The sequence below is a fragment of the Hyperolius riggenbachi genome, chromosome 12, assembly GCF_040937935.1.
Source record: "Hyperolius riggenbachi isolate aHypRig1 chromosome 12, aHypRig1.pri, whole genome shotgun sequence".
In the NCBI taxonomy this organism is placed as follows: Eukaryota; Metazoa; Chordata; class Amphibia; order Anura; family Hyperoliidae; genus Hyperolius; species Hyperolius riggenbachi.
Genome location: NC_090657.1, coordinates 192,982,229 through 193,003,431, shown reverse-complemented (window position 1 = coordinate 193,003,431; position 21,203 = coordinate 192,982,229). Strand labels below are relative to the sequence as shown.

Sequence of the window (21,203 nt, the reverse complement as noted above, 5' to 3'; positions counted from 1 at the left end):
GCAGAGTTGCACCATCCCTGCATTCCCCCCTCACACCCCACCCGGCTACTTTTTCATGCCACCCGGCTGGAAAAAACTTCTGGGGCAAACACTGTAAAGTATGTTTGAATACAATAATGGCACAATAACGGTCTACTGATTGGATTAGAAAACTGAGGACCTGGAAATAGTAATAAGCCAAAATCGAGGTTTTAGAATGGAGCAATTGTTTATAATTTTCCTATATGAATGAGTTTTGAGCTACTCACATTGATTATCGTCCAAATGGATGTGACCAGGATAACAGTTGTCTTTTGTGCCATTGTACCGGGTTTTTTTCCAACGCTACTAAGCCGACCCATCGTTCCACGTTTGGAGCAGCGCATTATATGTGCGGTGCAACGAAATCAGTGAAACATAATTTCCATTGAAAGTATGCCTCACTTCCGGGGTTACGGCACTAGATGCAAAGATAACTCTTGTGATGCCGCAATGAGAACCGCCGCATTGCTCTCAGTGTGAAAGCCCCATACGACGATCACTACTGCTGCAACAAGATGCAACAGTTTTGTAGGATGCAATGCGACATACCACCCCAAGTGTAAAAGGGGCCTTACTCACGTACATCTAATTATCTAGTACACCTTTTCATTCTAAAATTTGCATCGGACGTGCTTGTGGGAGGGGGCCATAAAATCTCTTTCCTAGCATTCTCCTTTAAAGAAAACCTTAAAGGGACTCGGAGCACCTCTCAAGGGCATGTCTTTGAGACAGACAACTTCCAACAAAGTCGTGTTATGACCCCTCTGGAGGAGCCTCTTGCAATGTCCATGCGTGTCACTTCCTCTTCCTGCTTCATTCAGTGATGCACTTCTCTAACAGAGAAGACAGGGGTGACCCGGAAGTTATAACATAGCCAAGATGGCAGTCGCGGTTTTTAAACTGAAATCAAACGAAAACTGTTTGGTGTAGAACGGCGATTCAGGCATCAAATGAAAGGGGAGAACACAAGCTATAGAAGGGTATGCATCTTTAAATACTTTGCAGTACTGGTCGGAGTCTTAAAAGCATGCCCATGAGAGGTGCTCGGAGTCCATTTAAGCGAATATAAACTTATGACTAAGTGTATGTGTGTCAGTTATATTAGCTTTTTTTTATAACATTGCATCATTCTACCATATCTACAGTTTACAAACCACACTTTGTATTTTAAACTATAAAATAGACCAGAGCTAATGACCCCTTGAAATTTCCTGCAGTAGAACCTTATCTAAACCTGTCACTCACTGTTTCTTGGGTGTTTGAGTACTTCAGAAAACAGAACTGTATTGGATCCAGTGGGCTGAATAGCTCAGAGTTCTTTTGCATAGATAAACAATATGAGACTCTTTTCATTGCTACTAATGTTCCATTTCTTAGCCGTACTACATGTACAGTTATACATTATCTCATAAGTTTAATTCTGCTTCAGGTTTGCTTAATCAATGAAACACGATGTGACTGTACGGCACTCAATTGTGTGTCTTTGCCTGCAGAAAAAAGAATGCATATGATAATATAGGATAAGGATGGCCCATAGGAGGCAGCTGTGGTAATAAACACCAGGATATAACATACAGGCCGGTAAAGAAGCAACATCTTATCCAGATGAATCTACACCTCGCATTGCCGATAACCAGGAAGTATCAGGCCCCCTCCTGATGGCATTGCTGATGTTTTTGGCTGGTAAATAGATTTAGTTACTCCGATACACGTTCTCTCAGTGGTGGGGGGCTTTACGTATCTCAGTGTTGGCATCCGCAGGGAGCTTACATCAAAGCTCTGACCCAGGGTGGCAGCCCTCACTAAAGCTCCATTCCCCACTCGCTGGAATGACAATAAGCCGTCATAAATATGCAATAAGGACACTCAATACGGCTAGCAGCGCTGGCCAGTGAGAGAGACACGGCATGGCAGAGAAGGACCGCGAGCCCCTGCTGGATCTTCACATGCCATCACTTAATAATCTGGAATAGTTCCATGGATACTTGGAGGAGAATCTACATACTTCTGCATTGTCTGACTGTGAGGGCGTACAATGGTTAAACCCAAACTTATCACAATGCCTAAAGCCCATCTACATGCACAGATTTAAAATGATCATCTAATAGCGTGGAAATCAGTGTAACCTTTTGTGTAAAATCAGGCTAAAGGTGACTATACATCTAACGATGATGGGCAGATTCAACCAAGAGACAATTCTCTCTCTAATTGAGTCTGGTTAGAGAGAGATCTGTCAGCTGCCTATGTACACCGCAGGCTGATTCCCAATCAATTTCATGCTGAAATCGTTCAGGAATCGGCCTTGTGCGCCCCACTTGTCCGTGTCCGCCACTTGTCAAGTCCAAGTCGTCTGATGTGTGGCCACCTTTACACGGCAGGAAATCCTGTCATAAGATTTTGATTACATGACCAGAAGCAGGTAATTTGAGAGGATACGTTTAACGAGGAACTCCAGTGAAAATAACGTAATGAACAAAAGCGCTTAATTTTTATAATAATTATGTATAAATGATTTATTCAGTGTTTGCCCATTGTAACCTCTTTCCTCTCCCTGATTTACATTCTGACATTCATCACACGGTGACATTTTTACTGCTGGCAGGTGATGTCAGTGGAAGTAGCTGCTGCTTGCTTTTTTGGCGGTTGGAAACAGCTGTTATTTCCCACAATGCAACAAGGCTCCCACAGTGTGATGTCAGCACCATGGTCCTGACATCACACTGTGGGAGGGGTTTCAACACAATATCAGCCATACAGAGCCCCCTGATGATCGGTTTGAGAAAAGGTAAAGATTTCTCATGGGAAAGGGGGTATCAGCCTGATTAGGATGAAGTTCAATCCTTGGTAAAGGTAAGGGGTAAGTTAAAGGCAGTACATGAATGATGGTTGTTGTTGCAGCTTGGACTCCACCATTTTAGGGTGCGTACACACATTTAATGATCGGCTAATTTTACCACTTCCATGTAGTATAGGAGCTTACCTACACAATCTGTTTATAGTATTTAAAATCATACTACATGGAAGTGATACAACTAACCAATCAATATAGGATGTGTATTCACCCTAAAGCTTTGTTCACACGCTAGTTGATCACTAGTTGGTCCTCATCCGAAGCAGCTGATTCGGGACCACCTCTGCCGAGAATGAAGCCCACGTACAGCGACCCTTGACAACCCTCAATGCCTCGGCCAGTGATACGCCGCAGCGGATTGGCTCGGCCGAGTGCATTGTTCCCTCCCTACTGACCAGAAAGATCAGCAGGGCTGCCAGGCAACTGATATTGTTTAAAATTAAATAAAAATGGCAGCTTCCATAGGTCGCACACCTCGGGTTCCTTTTAAGTCCAGCTTTAAAGTATACATTTCTGCCAAGATCCCTACAGGGTTAAACATCTGTTGAAGATCCAGTGTCTGCCAGCACTTGGAACTGGCACTGAACCCACACAGGGAGGCACCTGCCAGCTGCTACAAGGCCAGGGAGGAGGTGAGTATACATTATTACTCTTTGCCCCGCAGGGTTTTCCATTTTGTTGTAGTTCTACTTTAGAATACCAAAGAACATCGCTTTTCATTTACGACTGACAGCAATCCAAGAAGCTGTGGACTGGACTATAACATTTTAGGTGTGTTGAGTTATCTGGCTCAAGAAATCCTCCTGACAAGGTCTGAAAATCTTCTGAAAATCTGTCTTTAATTTTATACACCCAGGTTACAATCATGAGAAAGTGGCTTTACTATGCTTGTGTGTTTTGATTTTAACAAAACAGATGTCTATATTTACTAAAAATGCTCTACTCAGGGGTAGGGTAAGTTCTCAGCTGAGGAGGAACTACAGGTCTCAGCACTCTCCGCTGCAATTAGGAGGCACCTCAAGTCAACTATTTCATGAATATTCTGGGTCTCGGGTTCAGCCACCGCTGTCCGTATCCAGAGCGGGACACGCAAGTCTGGCGCTGGTTTACTGACCCCCTGCAGGACTCATGTTTAATTTATCTACCTTTCATTTTTTAAGGATGAATATGTGCGCTCCTGAAATCTTACTCAGGCTCGTGCGGATATCTGATCCGTGGCTAAAGCCCCCAACGGGGGGAAAGAGGCACCGAAGAGAGTAGAGACTTGTCTGCATCTTAAACACCCAATGGAGGGACTGGAATAAATATCTAATACTTTGTTTCTTCCACTAATGAGAGCTGAGTGAACAGAGGATGCACAAGCAGTGAAACAAGAGTTAATCCTGTGCTGTACTGAACTGAATATGACACAATAAACTCACTCTTCATTATACAGTGCAGATATATATAGGGCTTGATTCACTAAAGCGTGATAACTGCTATCACAGCAGTTATCACGCAATCTGCCGCACGCAATCCTTAGCGTTACTTCGCGTGATAACTGCACGTGATCGTGTGCAAACCTTCGCTTATCACGCAAAGTAACGCTGTGCGCGCGCAGATCGCGTGATAACTGCTGTGATAGCAGTTATCACGCCATAGGGAATCAAGCCCATAGTGGGTTATGCTATACAATATTCGGTATCAGGCAAATCGGGTGCATGCGGCTTCTGGACAAATTGGGAGCTGCCATGGACTTCAATTAAAAATATCTTCAAGCTGGTGCCAAATGGAAAATTATTCTCTTTTGAAGCCAGCAAAAAAAGGGAAATTTGGGTGCCGGTAATTATCGTTTTTGCTGCAATGGGGACAGTTAAGGTTAGGCATCAGGAAGGGGATTTGTGCATGGGGGGGTGCAATACGGACAGGCGTCATGAAGGGGGTTTGTGAGGGGGGGACCTTAGGGTTAAGCACCATGGGGGGTGGGTCTTAGGGTTAGACACAACCGGGTGGGAAGGGGAGTCCTTATGGTTAGGCACCACCAGGGGGGTCTTAGGGTTAGGATCCACCAGGGGGAGGTATTAGGGTTAGGATTCACCAGGGGGGGGGGATCTTAGGGTTAGGCACCACCAGGGGGGTCTTAGGGTTAGGATCCACCAGGGTGGATCTTAGGGTTAGAATCCACCAGGGGGATCTTAGGGTTAGGCACCACCAGGAGGGGTTAGGATTACACATCAGTTGTGGAGGGTTCTGTGTGAGAGTAGGGTTAGGTTTAGCTATAGTAAAATATAGATTACAATTACCGATATTTTACTAACTTTAAACAGTAAAGCATTGGTAAATTTACTTACACTATACTATCGGCACTGTTCCTGCGCCCGATTTTCCATGGCATCCGAAATTCACGTACGTACAATATTCACACTGGTCTCTATGATGAGTCAGCACCTCTGCAACAGTCACATGCCAGCACCATTATTATTATTACTGCACATTTATACTGCTGGCGTAGGCAGCAGCGATTTTTACAGTACCTTTCACCAATACAGCCCACATGCATGTATACATCTATGACTTCTTCTCCAACTCTGAACCTTCCATGGAAATTCAAACTTCCAAGCAGGGTAGCTTCCTTATAAATCAATTACTCCACCAATTTGTTTTTCGGGACGTGGAAGGAAATTCACCAAAACACATGATACAAATTCCACACGGCAAAATACTGATAGCCTTCAAACAATCCCAGGGCTATAAACCAGCAATGCTAACCACTGCGCCGCAAACCAGGCTGGCAAAGCTGCAAAACACAACCCCTGCGCCAAAGATTACTGGCAGGCTGCGACCTGGACAATCAGACCAAGACAGGAGCCAACACACAGTTCCTCTGAAGCCATTTGTTGTCACAGCTGAATCGCGCACTAAATCTCAAACAAAATGTTTATATAAATAGAATGTGACACTCTAATGGGGGGGGGGGATGACAAAGAACGCGAGGAATGTTCCACAAGTGTTCCAGAGTTAAGTCAAAGCGACCGAGTATCTGCTAGGTTCGTGTGCTGGGACATCTCAGAGCTTTCTGGCCGCTTCTTCTAAACTCTTTCGACATCGGGTTTCCAGCACAGCTGTGAGCAAGACATGACGACGGGGAAATAAATGTGCTGCATGCATATATGTAATGGAAAAAGACGCATAGGCGATAGCTCCGGCCTTGCCAGGAGCAGAGGAGGCCGAGCGATTGATCATGGAGATCTATTGATGGAACACACAGTCCTCTGTTATAGCCATCTACTCAGACAGAGGATAGAAAATGAGTATGTGATAAACCAGATGGCAAGAACGGAGGTATACAGAGCTGGATGGCCTAGCGATGCTCCAGCTGAACTGGCCACACACACAGCAAAGTAATGTAAACACTTTACATTGTCCTTAGCTGAAACAATGGCTCCTGATCCTTTCCGCTGCAAATTTCTAGACGTCATTGGCTTCCTCTCCTGCCATTGGCCATCATAAGTGTGTATCAAGCTTAAAGAGATCCCAAGGCCAAAATGTATTTTTTTTAAAAAACAGATACTTACCTAAGGACCCTAGTGAGGCTTTCCTCGCAGTCCTCTGGTCCCCGGTTGCTGCTCACAGACCCTCCAGCTGATTGGGGCTACACTCTTCTTTTGCCACAAGTGCGGCAGTTGGCTGAAGGTGTAATGGTTAAGGGCTCTGCCTCTGACACAGGAGACCAGGGTTCGAATCTCGGCTCTGCCTGTTCAGTAAGCCAGCACTAATTCAGTAGGAGACCTTTGGCAAGTCTCCCTTACACTGCTACTGCCAATAGAGCGCGCCCTAGTGGCTGCTGCTCTGGCGCTTTGAGTCCGCAAGGAGAAAAGCGCAATATAAATGTTATTTGTCGTGTATTTGTCGTATTCATGCAGAGCAGTGACAGTGAAGCATAATACTTTACCTCATTCCAGTGGGACAGGTCCTCTTCACTGGATTGAAATTAACTAGAACGTGCTCTCAGTCTCAAGGGAAAACAGAGGAGAGTATTGACATTCAATACTCCCCTCTGTTTTCCCTTGAGACTGAGAGCGCATTCTAGTTAAAGTGAACCTCCAGACTAAAAATCTACTCAGTAGCACTGAAAAGGCTTGGTGTTTCTTTAACGGTTTCACTGCATCAGACCTTTGTTTTTCTTATAGAAGTCTCATTTTTAGCTACATTTTTAGCTAAGCTCCGCCCCATCAAAGAAAACTGCCCGGGCTTTTTTCCCCTGATGCTGTGCAAAGCATGATGGGATTCCCTATGTTGTTATTCGCATTGCCTAGCAACTGGGAGGGGTGATCAGGACACAGGACAGTTGGAACTGTATCTCATGCTCCGTCACCTTCTTTCAACCAAAAAGATGGCTGCCCTTATGAAATCACAAACCTTTGCCTGTTCTTTTAAAACAGGGTGGGTAAGATTATATTACCTATCTATTTTAATTAACAAAAATAATGTAACTTAATGACAGTATGTTTGTTTAGGCTGAAGTTCCTTTTTAAGTTTAATCTAATTTGAGTGCTTGTTTTACACAGCAACAGTTAGAACACGAACCAAAAGCGCATACCCATTTCTTTTAAGGTCCTCTTCACTACTCTGTGTAGCCGTGCCATGCAGCCTATTAGCGTGCGGCTCTCCCACCACTGCATGTCATGTGTCAGGATGTCGCAAGCTAATAGGCTGCACAAGGTGGCTACATGGAGTGGGGAAGAGGACCTGTTGCACCGGGATGAGGTAAAGTATTACGCTCTGCTGTGGATGCTCTGCACGATCTCAGAGGTGCAATGGGGGAAGCAAAGTTCGGAAGGTGGGAGCGGACGCGAGGAGCTGCTGTTGCTTTGGGAGGTGGGAGCGACAACACACACAAATCTGCCACTGCTGGGCCTCTTAGTCCCCCTGCAGAGGGCTATTGTTATGTCAGTAACTGTGGAACCTTGGTGTGCAAGCATGATTAGTTCTGGAAACATGCTTGTATGGCTTTAACAAGGAACTTATCCAATGGCAGTTGTTTTAGCCTACTGTTGAGGATTTCACGAAATGTGAAACTGTACAGTCCCTACACATAAATTCAGTGCAAGGGAGTTCCATAGGATGGGAAAGACATGTGGAAGATCCTGAATATGGGAGGAAGAGGAGGCGATTTAGGTAGATGAGAGTGTGAAATCACTGACAGAGCCAAGGCTGTGTGTAGGATGATATCTGGAAATGAGTGTAGAGATGTACGGAGAAACCATTTTGGAGAGAGCTTTGTACGTAGAGCTTTGTAGGTAAGAGTTAGGAGCTTGACCTGTATCCCCTGTTTGATGGGCAACTCGTTGCTTGAGTTGCTGATTCACCAATGCCTTTAGCCACCTAGGACTGCTGTTTCAGCAATTTAGAGGAAAGGAGCCTAAACCCCTGTGCTGGACAGAGGGAGTGATCTTGACAATATTGTGCAAGTCTGTGTAGTTGTCTTCAGATGGTGCAGCTCGCTTGGGTGCCAATCTTGGAGGGATGTAATTTGCAGAAGACAGTGGGACGTGGGGAATGGCTAAAAAGAACAAGGGGTGGGGGAGAGCGCACTCAGGTTGTCATCCAATAAAAATGGCCAGCCGGCAGAGGAATATTCTCACCTGGATCTGTGGCTAACTGTCCCATACGAGGTGGCCAGCAGAAAGTCTTTGTCCCACTGGGACTGGGGACCAAGTCTTGGCAGAAGTCCTCCTCCACAAGGGGTGCAGACGATAGCCTCCTTCAGAGCTGTACTGGCAAGCTGCTGCTAAGATATACTGCCCCACTTTTCCAATCTCTTCATTAGCTGCCAAGTACCCAAAGGATCCAGTTTAAACTCCTCACACTATCATACAAAGCTCTACATAAGCGGTCACCTCCTTACATTTCCTCATTAATCCCAAGACACCATCCCACGCGGAATCTTCACTCCTCCCTGGAGACCCTCTTGTCCTCTATCCTGGTCTCCTCATCTTACTCCAGCATCCAGGAATTCTCACGAGCATCACCTCTCCTTTAGAATTCTTTCCCACTGCCTGTCCATCATGCTCTGAGCCTGGAAACCTTCAAACATATTGTCAAAACATATTGTACACATCTTCAGACAAGCCTAAAATTGCTCTAGGTAGCATTGGAGGCTCACTGCCTCATTCACTATAGCCCCTGTCTCCTTTCCCTAATGTCTCCACCTCACTACCCTCTCGATTGAAAGCTCACCAGGGCAGGGACCTCCTCCAATTGTTTCTTATTCTGCTGTAATGAGCATGTACCAGCATTGGTGATGTCTCAAACCACTCATCAACCATGTATGAATTTGTATTGCTGAATGCAGGGCCGGTTTAAGCAACAATGGGACCCCAGGGCAAAATAAACCTGGGGGCCCCCTAACAGATACCCTGGAACAAAAATCGGCATTATGGGACCTTTTTTGCAGCTGGTAGTCAGGGTGTGAAGCCCCAATCGGTCGGAGCTCCACATTCTGGCTATCCCAGCCTGCATGGGGGAGAAGGGGTTAAAAAGTTTCAGGAGGGGGGACCCCGCATCATTTAAAAAAAAAAAAAAAATTCCCACACTCTAAACATAAAAAAAAATATTGGGAAAATAGGAAAAAATGCCAGGGATTTTCATGCAGCCATATTGTGGCTGTATAGCGATCCCTGGCCAAAGTGCTGCGGCTGCGTATGGGCCCCTGGAAACCCCGTCAGGAAATGTATTGCTCTTTCTTTTGATGCATGTAAAATTACACTACCGTTAGGTTTGCTACTAAAAGTGACATTTACCGCATTTAAAAGTATTCTTTTTTCCATCGAAACTTTAAGATCGATTTTCTCAAAAACTATAAGGTCTTTTTGAAAAATTGTTTTTTCCTCTTATTCCCAATGATCTCCTTAACATATCCTGCAAATTTAGGTTTTCTAGCATTTAAGGTGGATTTGCTATTAACCATTAAATTCGGCAGGTTTTTAAATGTGTATTTTTTTTCCTTTGAAACTTTAAAATCGATTTTCTCAAAAACTATAAGGTCTTTTTGAAAAAAAATGTTTTCCTCTTGTAGCCACTGGGGGCCCCTACAAGCTCTGGGGCCCTGGGGCAATTGCCCCCTTTGCCTCTATGGTAGCGCCGGCCCTGGCTGAATGTCCTTTTTGTACAGAGTTTTGATCTTCTCTCATGCATCTATACTGCCCACGATTTGTACTATGAGCAGTGCTACGGAAGACGTTGGTGTTGTGTAAATAACAAATACTAATAATATTGACACATGGCCACCCCATGCAGTTACTGAGGTTCCTAGAAAAGCGATACACACCTGCAGTCCCCCCCCACACACACACACACCTCTTCAGATGCTCGTATTTGCCTGGCGCCGATCTCTTAGTCTCAACAGACAAACATGAAGAGATAAACAACCACACTGAACTGTGTTTACTACAATGCAAACAAAGTAATCTCTGAGGATGAAATTATTGTCATTTCAGACACAACATTATGTATGCCTTCCATCTACATATAAACTGATTACATTTCAGAAAGAATGTGCACAAAATGCAAAACATGAGGGTTTTGGAGCACTTAATTAACACCTTGCCTGGAACACACAGACCACAAATAAACAATAAACCTCGGAATGCTGCGGAGCTGATATGATGATATCCAGATTACTCTTAGAGAAGCAACAGGGAGAAAATCTTTTCAACCCAGTTGATATTGGTTGCGCTGTAAAGTTGTATTTTCTTGCTCGATCGATACTTATTTATTGTATTTGTAAAGAGCCAACATATTACACAGTGCTGGACATTAGTTAAAGTACCCCTGACCCGGTTCCCCAATCCCCCCTACACTTGTAACACTATTATACTGATGGTGCTGAAACTAACTCACAGCACCATCCTCCCCCCTCCAGTACCCCCTGCGGACCCCATTCTGCCCAGTCAAAGTAATCGACTGAGGCAGAACATCGATTATGAGCGGGGAGGAAGTGACAGTTCTTCCTTCCCGCTGTGCGTCTATAACTCCGCCCCCTCCACCGCCCGGTTTACTTCCGTTTAGGCTCCATTACACACAGCGCGCAGGGGAGCTGCGCTGTGTGCGGGATTGTGATAATTGAGATCGGAAACATATCCGACCTCAATTATCCCTAGTGCACACAGCGCGCAGCTCCCCTGCGCGCTGTGTGTAATTAAACATATACGGAACTAAAGCGGCAGGTGGAGGGGCAGAGTTATGGACGCACAGCGGGAAAGAAGAACGGTCACTTCCTCTGCAGTCATAATCGTTGCCAAATAGGGCCACAGGGGGCGTTGGTGGGGGGATTATGGTGCTGTGACTTTGTCACAGCAGCAGTAATAAAACTATTTTAACACTATTTATAATCAGGTCAGAGGTACTTTAAGGTTACAGACAATATTAAGGGGTGACATACAGCAATATGACAATACAGGAATACAAGAAAGACCAGATCATGCAGCACAGTATGAGTACCAGGTAATGCTCAGTCAGTCACAGGAAGCATGGAGATTAGGCAAGTCGAGTTCACTTAGATCCATGATGGATGGGTGTTCGGTAATGAAGGTGTATGAACAGATAGGAGACATAATGAGGAGGACCCTACCACTGTCTGTGACATGGGCGCTGAGTCACAAAGCTTTTCTTCTGAATTATCTTACCTTACTTAATAAAGGTAGCCATACATCAGGCATGAGTAGATTCGACCCAGAGATGAATCTCTCTCTTAATCGAATCTGATTAGAGAGAGATCTGTCAGCTGCCCATACACCGTAGGTCAATTCCTGATCAATTTCAGCATGACATTTCTCGGGTATTGGCTGAGCCCACCGCCTTGCCGCTGTGTGTATGTATGTAATGTATATGTGCTGTAATGTGTACCTATACATTACCTGTCCTGTGTCACGATGTCTGGCCATCTTCCCCCTCTTATTAGCCGCATGCACCCTGCTGGCATGGAGCGAGTGTGACGTCACGCGCTGGCAGTGTGTATGCGGCTTATAGGATGCAGAAGACGGAGATATAGGAGGCGGAAGACGGACAGACATTGTGACAATGGACAGGTAATGTATAGATGCACATTACAGCACATACACGTTACATACACACAGCGCTGGAGGTTTTGTCGCTCGTCCCGATATCACTCGCCATTACCGCTGCGCACCCGATTGAGCAAGTCAGCCTAACATCTTGTAGCATGTCCGACCGATTACTGCGTCCAATTTTGGCCCGAAATTGGTTGCCTCATCGATCGGACATGCACTTGGTGGCACCGATTTTCATCCAATTCGGATTACAATAATCAAATCGGATGGTTGATCGGACGCCAAGTCGCCAGATGTATGGCCACCTTAACTCACAATTAACCTCTCCTTAAATAACTTAACTCATGATTTATCTCTTCTTAATCTAATTTAAAGTAAATCTGAAGTGAAAATAAACTTATGAGTTAATGAATTGTATGTGCAGTACAGATAGGAAATAGATCACTAGTAGCCAAGAAAAGAGTCTCATATTGTTTTCCAGTACAGGAAGAGTTAAAAAAAAGGAATTGTTATCTATGCAAAAGAGACATGAGCGGTGGCGGAAATTACATGGTAAGCCTTATTGGTGGTTGAACATCGCTTGCAACCAGAAAAGTGTGAGTAATTCTCTCCAATCATCTTTCAATACTGTGACATATTGAACTACTGCCTCCTATAATATAGAGGCGCTCAGAGCTTAGTTACTACCGCTACCAGACCTGAGGAAGTGGGATTGTAGCCCATGAAACGCGTTGTCTTTTTGTGCAATAAACTTTTCCTGCTTATATAGGCCTAAACCTCCATGTGTGGGTAAGCAAACCTTACCTCATTTCTTTTATTATTGATTTTAATGATCTCCAAACATTGGGCACCTCTCATCCCCTGTACCAGTATTGGCTCCTGTATATTTCTCTTTTGTATCTTTTCAGTCCTTAGATTCTCTGGGTCCATCTTTCTCCAAGTTTCCCATCAGTGTCCTTTTTGCACATAATACTTCCTGGCCTTTCGTATTTTATAAGGCTTTTGCCCGGCACTGACACTTCCCGTTACCCGGCAGAGCTGAAGGCAGCGTGTCGAAGCTGCAAATGTTATTTCTCCAGCCCAGGGAGGTTCTCACACTGTTTGTGTTGGAAAAGATGTCAAACCCACTCAATGTATAATTTATTGACACATCCCATGCGCGCTCCACAGGAAGGGCCCACAGACAGGGTCATCCTGCCGAGAGCTGGAGGAACTTTTTATACAATCAGTGCTGGGAACAAACTTTACCAAATGTCCAACAATATCAATGCTGGGAAACGATATTGGTGTTGAGCAGTAACGCAATCTGCAGATGCCAGTGCTAATGACTAATGACAATGACGACAGGCTGTCAATTATTCTCCAATCACACAAGGTGGTGGACAGACACAACCTCTATATTGTTTTTTCAATGGGTCAAATATTTCTCTTTGGGTTCAGACATCTGTGGCGAGTTTAAAGTAGAACTCTAGCCAAGGAGGCAATTTAAATATAATATAATATTGCCAAAATATTTGCAGTTGTTACTGCAAACTCTGATTCATTTACCACTGCGGCTCATATTAGTGCCAGGAGGGCGAAAAATGTGTTCATAATTGTAGTTCTACAGTTTCTAACAACATACCCTCATTTCCGATCTGTTCACTGGCATGTTTATAGCCACCAACCCCTGCTTATGCTTTCCATATGCTTTTCTATCCTGAGCATTCCCTATAGCCTCTAGGTTTAACCCCTTTCCTCTAGTGAATGCCTAAAAATGTCATCCCTCAAGCCCCTAGTTCCTAAACATCTACTCTCTCGTCCCTAGTGTCTAAACTCCTCCTTCTCTAGATCCTCATGCCTAAACACCTCCTCCTCCTCCAGATCCTCAAGCCTAAAAACAGCTCCTCCTCCAGATCCTCGTGCCTAAACACCTCCACCTCCTCCAGATCCTCATGCCTAAACACCTCCTCCTCCTCCAGATCCTCAAGCCTAAAAACACCTCCTCCTCCAGATCCTCATGCCTAAACACCTCCACCTCCTCATGCCTAAACACCTCCTCCTCCAGTACCTACGCCCCCTCCTCTAGACCCTCATGCCTAAACACCTCCTCCTCTAGACCCTCATGCCTAAACACCTCCTCCTCTAGATCCTAGGGCCTAAACATCTACCCTCCAGACTGGTACTTAAACTTATACCCTCCAGCCCCAGGTACCTAAATATATACCGTCCAGTCCGTTGTGTCTGAACATCTCCTCCTCCAGCCCCAAGAACTTAAACACCCCCTACTCCTGACCTTATGCCTAGACCTTACTCCAGACCTTAAAGGGGAACTTCAGCCTAAACAAACATACTGTCATTAAGTTACATTAGTTATGTTAATTAGAATAGATAGGTAATATAATCTCTTACTCACCCTGTTTTAAAAGAACAGGCAAATGTTTGTGATTCATGGGGGCTGCCATCTTTTTGGTTGAAAGGAGGTGACAGAGAGCATGAGACACAGTTCCAACTGTCCTGTGTCCTGATCACCCCTCCCAGCTGCACACACTAGGCTTCAAATGTCAAATTCAAAATGTAAGAGAAAAAAATGTGCACCAAAACAGCAGAACGAGAGCAACAACATCAGAAATCCATCATGCTTTGCACAGCATCATGGGAAAAATGCCCGGGCAGTTTTCTTCTGTGCAGCTAAAAATGAGTCTTTTATAAGAGAAACAAAGTTCTGATGCTGTAAAACTGAAGCCTTTTCAGTGCTGCTGAGTCGATTTTTAGTCTGGAGGTTCACTTTAACCGCCCCCCCCCCCCCCCGCATCACCCAGTCCCATGCACGCCTCCAGGACTTCTCAAGAGCTGCTCCAACACTATGGAACTCCCTACCTCCACCCATTAGGGCAGCCCCCTCCTTCAACATCTTCAAGAAAGCCCTCAAAACTCACCTTTTCACTCTGGCCTACTACCCCTCACAAGTGCTCTAAACCCACAGCTGAACTCTGGTCCCCTCCCGTTCGTGTCCTTACCTCTCCCTCTAGATTGTAAGCCTTTGGGCAGGGTCCTCCTCCTTTTGTGTCCTACCTGATCATGCACCTCCATTACTGTGAACCCATGCTATGCATCTGAGTGAACCTAACTTGCCTTATCTCCATGCTCCATCCAGTGACTGACTAAGCATTACCTTGTACTCATACTGTGCTGTGTGATCTGGTTTTCTTGTATTCCTGTATTGTCATATTGCTGTGTGTCACCCCTAAATATTGTCTGTAACCTAAATTAATGTTCAGCGCTGCCTAATATGTTGGCGCTCCTCTTCCAGACCCTAAACACATCCTCATCCAGCCCTTAGTGCCTAAACCTCTCCTCCTCCAGCCCCTAGTACCTAAACACATACCGTCCAGTCCGTAGTGCCTGAACATCTCCTTCTCCAGCCCCAAGTGCTTTAACAACTCCCCCTCCAGACACTTATGCCTAAATGCCTCCTCCTCTAAACCCTTGTGACTAAATACCTCCTCCTCCAGACCCTTGTGCCTAAACACCTTCTCCTCCAGACCCTTGAGCCTAAACACCTTCTCCTCCAGACCCTTGAGCCTAAACACCTCCTCCTTCAAACCCTAGTGTCTAAACACCTCCCCACCAGATCCTAGCACCTAAACATCTACCCTCCAGCCATGAGTGTGGATAAGAGAGGTAGATGTTAGGGTAAAACATTTGGAAGACATTAATGGTATGCAGGGCAGCTTAAATTTAGGCAGCACTTTAAAGGGAGAGGTCTGGGTTAGGTATCAGAAAACGACAAAAGCAGAGTCACAACCCCAAAATACTAGAGTACCAGGCAATAGCATCCACCAACCAATAAATTCAACTATACCAAACTACTTACTACAATTACTAACAAAAGACTGTGTAGCCTTATTACGGTACTATACATTGTGCACAGTACAATGCAATACAATAATATTTGTAAAGCACTTTTCTCCCATAAGACTCGAAGTGCATAGATATGTCTCAGATCAATACAGGGTTGCAGGCTGGACTGTGTTACTGAGAATATGGTCAGGTGTTCATAAATGCCAGACTAAACAGGTGGCTTTTCATTTTGTACTTAAATGATTCCAGGGATGGAGATGTCCTGATTGGGTGTGGCAGGGAGTTCCAAAGTGTAGGGGCAGCATGACAGAAGGTTCTGTCTCCAAAAGGTGGTCTCTGGGAGCGACCAAGTTATTAGATCCTTTTGATCTAAGATTGTGTTTAAACAGTAACCTAATACTAAGTAAGGATAACAGCCTGACAGGACCTTTCCCCTCTTTATCCAAAAGAAAACAAAAGGTTTGGGATGGAAATGGTTTGTAAGAAGAAGAGCCCATAGATTTGTATAGAAAACTTTCCAGCTATTTAAGTAGTCGGAAACTGAATACAAATCTGTAATAATAACCTAATAGCAATGCAAGTGGAGCTGTTTATTTTTCCACAAGGTAATAGGGTTTAATCTGCTGACTCTCAGAGATGTAGCAGCAGTTGTAAGGTCCGTGGCTGCAGTGATACTGATGAGAGGGGGCTTGTGCAGCAGCAATAAGCCTCATCCTGTGTGTCTTTGCTTTGGCAGCGGTTATCAGCCATAATTCCTGCACATCTGGAATCCTGACTCCATGTGTTTTATTGTATCTAGATTACCTATTCCATGGCTTATTTATAGGCCAGCAGATACTGGCTGAAGCCCTCTCTAATTACTCATCCCAGACCTGTTTAATGCACACTGACAGCTGCACTCAGAGACTACACAAGCCTGTGACCTCTCAAGCACACATGACAGTGCGATCCTATAGGCAAGGCAGGTAAGTGGCACTGACGGACATCTGTGGATTATTAAACCCATTAATGGTCTTAGGACGATTTGGGGGAAGCAAGACAGACGTGACTATGTCTAATCTAATAGGACTACAAAATTGGCAGGCGGAAGTATGCGGAGCCGAAGGATAAATCAATGTGGAAGTAACCACCATGGGGTCAAATAAGATTTATTCTCTCATTTGCATAGGTGTATAGATACTACACAGTGCTGAACATAGAACACCGATTCATTCACGAGCGTTTGTGATCCACAGCAGCTTGCACTTATGTCCTGACCACTGTCTCACATTTTTAAAGGAGAGCTCTGAAAAGGGCCACTGGATTGTGTACTTTTGTACTTGAAAGAAATCTGTAACAAACAAAATAACCCTCTGGGGGGTACTTACCTTGGGAGGGGGAAGCCTCTAGATCCTAGAGTCTTCCCCCTTCCTCCTCAGTAGAGGGGATCCAGTGGTGGAATCCCGCTGAGGATCTCCTAGTCAGCCGCTTGTTGGCGTGCACACATGCGCAGTATTGGCTCTCCGCTCGGGTGGAAATAGCCGAGCCCAATCAGGTCCGCTCTACTGCGTAGGTGCGAGCCGTATGTGTAGAGCGATCCCGATCGAGCTCAGTTATTCCTGCCGGAGCCCGCGCAGTGATCCGCTAATATGCATGGACGCAGCAGCAATTGTAAATATATTTGCCACTGTTTCTGGTGGAGCCAGCGTTGGATCCGGATGTGTGAGCAGGACAGGGGAAACCGCTTTAGGATCTAGAGGCTTCCCCCAGGGGCTCTTTTTTCCCTTTACAGATTCTCTTTAATGGGAAGATCATCACCAATTTATACTGCTTAAAGTGTACTAAAGACGGTGATCCCCCAATAAATTATACATACCTGAGGCGTCCTCCAGCCCCCTCCGGCCTGATCGCTCCCATGACATCTCCCTCTCCGTTCCTCCGGTACTGGTAAAATCCAAGGATATGTACAAAAGGATCCGCAAGCCAAGCAGTGGTAGAAAATTGCTGGTATTCTTTATTCAGGAATTCCACATGGCAAATGTAGTAAAATCACAAGGTTCAACTGACGCGTGTCGGTGCATGCGCAGTCCAGCCAGGCGCGCTCCCTTGTCTCCCTTCCGCCACCGCAAGCGTTCTGCTCCTGCTCAGTAGTACTGCGCAGGAGCAGAACACTACAGGTGACGTGAACGGAGCGAGAGCATGCTTGCGGCTGGGCTGTGCATGTGCAGTTGGCCCGGGACCGGAGGACTTTCTGGGTCCCAGGTATGTATATTTTATTGGGGGATAGTCATATCGGGGTCACTTTAAGTACGGTTGTCCTTTACTTGTTACCACTTGCCAATCAGAGTTGGATGTGGGTACCAGGCACTGACCAATTTTACCAATTTTGTAGTATGAGGGTCAACAGATATTAAATACTATGAACAGATCGTGTAGGTGAATCTTCATACTAGGTGGAGGTGGTAAAAGTGATGAGGAATTGGCCAATCATAACTGAAAGTGTGTACCAGGCTTCCGTCGTAAGATTGTATAATCAAGACTGTAAAGTTAGTGGCCAAACTAAAAGGTGCCCATTAACAGTACAATTTTTAGAAACAATTCTTTATTTTAGTAATAAGAATCTTCTCGAGCAATTACTCACGATAGATATGAAATTGATCATATAGTCAGTTGTAAATAAACCATTTCTCAACCCCCCCAGGTGGAAAACAAAACCATGAAATTGTACCATTGTTGGATAAATACAATAATTTCCAATGGATTATTTCCAATTTACTAAATTGATTGAAAAAAAGAATCGTTAATAAAAACTGTACTGTTAATGGGTCACCTTATCTTCTACAAATACTTGATTAGTCCAATGAGTGCAAAAATTCAAGGCAACTGGGCATTCCTTTAGATGTAAGAAAATACGTGTATATTATAAGCGGGGTTGTCTGGGAGCGATCAAGCCTACACACTAGCAGAGGGATGGTGATTTGTGAGCACTCCATGTACTACTGTGCTGCTGCCATGCTAATAAGGAAGAACATTCCTACATCCTGGAAGATTTAGAAAATCACAGCTAGCTGCAAATTGGAATGTAGAGTTATTTAACAAATTAAGTTCTGCTTCTCTAGACACTTACTTCCAGATGACCTCAAGCTGCAGTTTGATGGTTCCCAGTTCTGTGATGTCTACGATGATGATTCTGGGCCGAGTGGTGAAGAAATCCGCGCTGTCACATGTCACCACACCCACCAAGATGGTGGTCAATCCACGAAGCTCCACCACCTGCAAAAAGGTGACATCTTATTGCAAGGTTTGCCTGCAAGGCTTTCTTTTTGTGTCAAGACAGACTGAAGAGAGTCGAGATAAGCATGAAGGAAAGCAATAAATATGTTCCTTACAAGTTCAGAACAGGGGAATCTTAATGAAAAAAAATATTTGTTATACAATTCTTCACTTTAAGTGGAACTGAACTCTAGCACAGCACACAATGAAAAGTCTTTAGTGCACACATAGTTGCTGAGGAAATCCACTGTTCTGTGTTCCAGTGCTATTTTAGCCAGATCAAAGTGTATTATTATTATTATTGATTTATAAAGCGCCAACATATTCCGTGGCGCTGTACAAAGTAAGAAACAAACATGGGGTACATAATAATGCAGACAATGGTGTACACCAAAATACAAGATACATAATTAGTGAATGATTAGTTCTTGTCAGCTGTGAATGAACTGTGGGAGCACCACACTGGCTCTCTCCCCATTAAAAACAACAGCATGGCCCCCTTTTAGTGCTCCCTGCAAAATGAAACTAAATTGTAAACTTCAGGATTTTTTAAGGTTTTCCATAAACTGTAATGAAGAAATAGTTTTGTCCATAAGGCCCCTTTTAAACATACATGTGAATCTGTTTTACTGCTGGGTAACGCATAGAACACTTACTGCACTGCATTGTGTTGCACCAGAAGTGCCCGATTGGCCACAAAGCCGATGTAAACAAAGTCAACAGCGCATTACTGTCAGACTTTAGTAGTTTCTGAAGTGATGTAAGTGGTTGGGCGATGCAGGAAACTTAAAGGGAAACCGAGGTGGGCAGGTGTGAGGCCAGATGGGACACAGAGGCATGTTCTCTGCCTCATAACATGCCTCTGTGTCCCCACACCGCCGCTCTATAGCCCACCGAGATTGGTGACATTATTTGTCGCCATCTCTGAGGTAAACACGGGGAGAGGGATTTCCTGTTCACACCTGTGTGTTGTAGTGAGATGCAATGGGTAGCAGGTTATCATGCAGTGGCTAATATTTTAGAGCGGAGAGGAAGTTCTGGGATTAGTTAGACTTTCAAGTAAAATCCAAAGTACTTTATTAATACCTATAATCAGGGCAGGATTTCTGGAAAGGCAGAAAAGGCCCTGGCCTTGGGGCGGCTGCAGCCCAAGGGGGCACCTAGATGTGAAATAGGCAATATTACATATGAAAGAGAAGGCTGCAAATGGGGAGTAACACATGAAAAAGGAAAGCTGATGCCTAAGTGAGCTATACATGAAAGAAAGGATAGTACACGGCAGAGGGGGGTACAAGTGGAATGAGAGGGGCACAGCTGCCCATGAAAGGGTAGCCCCAACATACTTGGCCTAGGGGTGACAAAAAGTATAAATCTGGCCTTGCCTATAATGAAAAAATCCTTCAGACATCACAATATTATGGGCAGTACCATGTCCGTGTTGAACATCAGATATGGGCTACATTAGTCCTGCTTACAACTGCCCCCTTTACTGTGCAGAAAATAATGGTTAAGGGCTCTGCCTCTGACACAGGAGACCAGGGTTCTCAGCTATTCATATTCAGTAAGCCTGCACCTATTCAGTGAGGAGACCGTGGGCAAGACTCCTTGGCATTAATTGCCGGTTATGAATTGCTCCGGAAAAATCGCAAAAATGCTGAAAGACCTGTGATTGCGATTTAAGGAGATGGCAATCATGGCAGTGGGACCACCTGTATTGACTAACAGTCTAGTGCAGTGGTCCTCAAACTAAGGCCCGTGGGACAAATGTGGCCCCCTGAGGCTTTTTTTACCAGCCCTTCACACACAAAAGGTATTACATATAGATGTGCCCCGCTGCATCTTTAAAGGATACCCAAAGTGACATGTGACATGATGAGATAGACATGTGTATGTACAGTGCCTAGCACACAATTAACTATGCTGTGTTCCTTTTTTTCTTTCTCTGCCTGAAAGAGTTAAATATCAGGTATGTAAGTGGCTGACTCAGTCCTGACTCAGACAGGAAGTGACTACAGAGTGACCCTCACTGATAAGAAATTCCCCTTTTTATCTCTTTCTTGCTCTCAGAAGCCATTTCCTGCTAGGAAAGTGTTTTATAGTTGGAATTTCTTATCAGTGAGGGTCACACTGTAGTCACTTCCTGTCAGGACTGAGTCAGCCACTTACATACCTGATATTAAACTCTT

At 44.7% G+C, this 21,203-nt stretch overlaps 1 protein-coding gene across 6 annotated transcripts in view; it reads right to left on the bottom strand.

Annotated features, from left to right (window-relative positions):
* Nucleotides 1-21,203, bottom strand: part of RIPOR3 (RIPOR family member 3) — a 562,255-nt gene that overhangs the window by 343,202 nt on the left and 197,850 nt on the right. For all 6 annotated transcript variants that reach the window (XM_068264141.1, XM_068264138.1, XM_068264143.1 and 3 more), the window contains one exon: nucleotides 18,872-19,017. In XM_068264141.1, coding sequence (XP_068120242.1) covers nucleotides 18,872-19,017 — 146 coding nt within the window. The remainder of the gene's footprint in view (nucleotides 1-18,871; nucleotides 19,018-21,203) is intronic.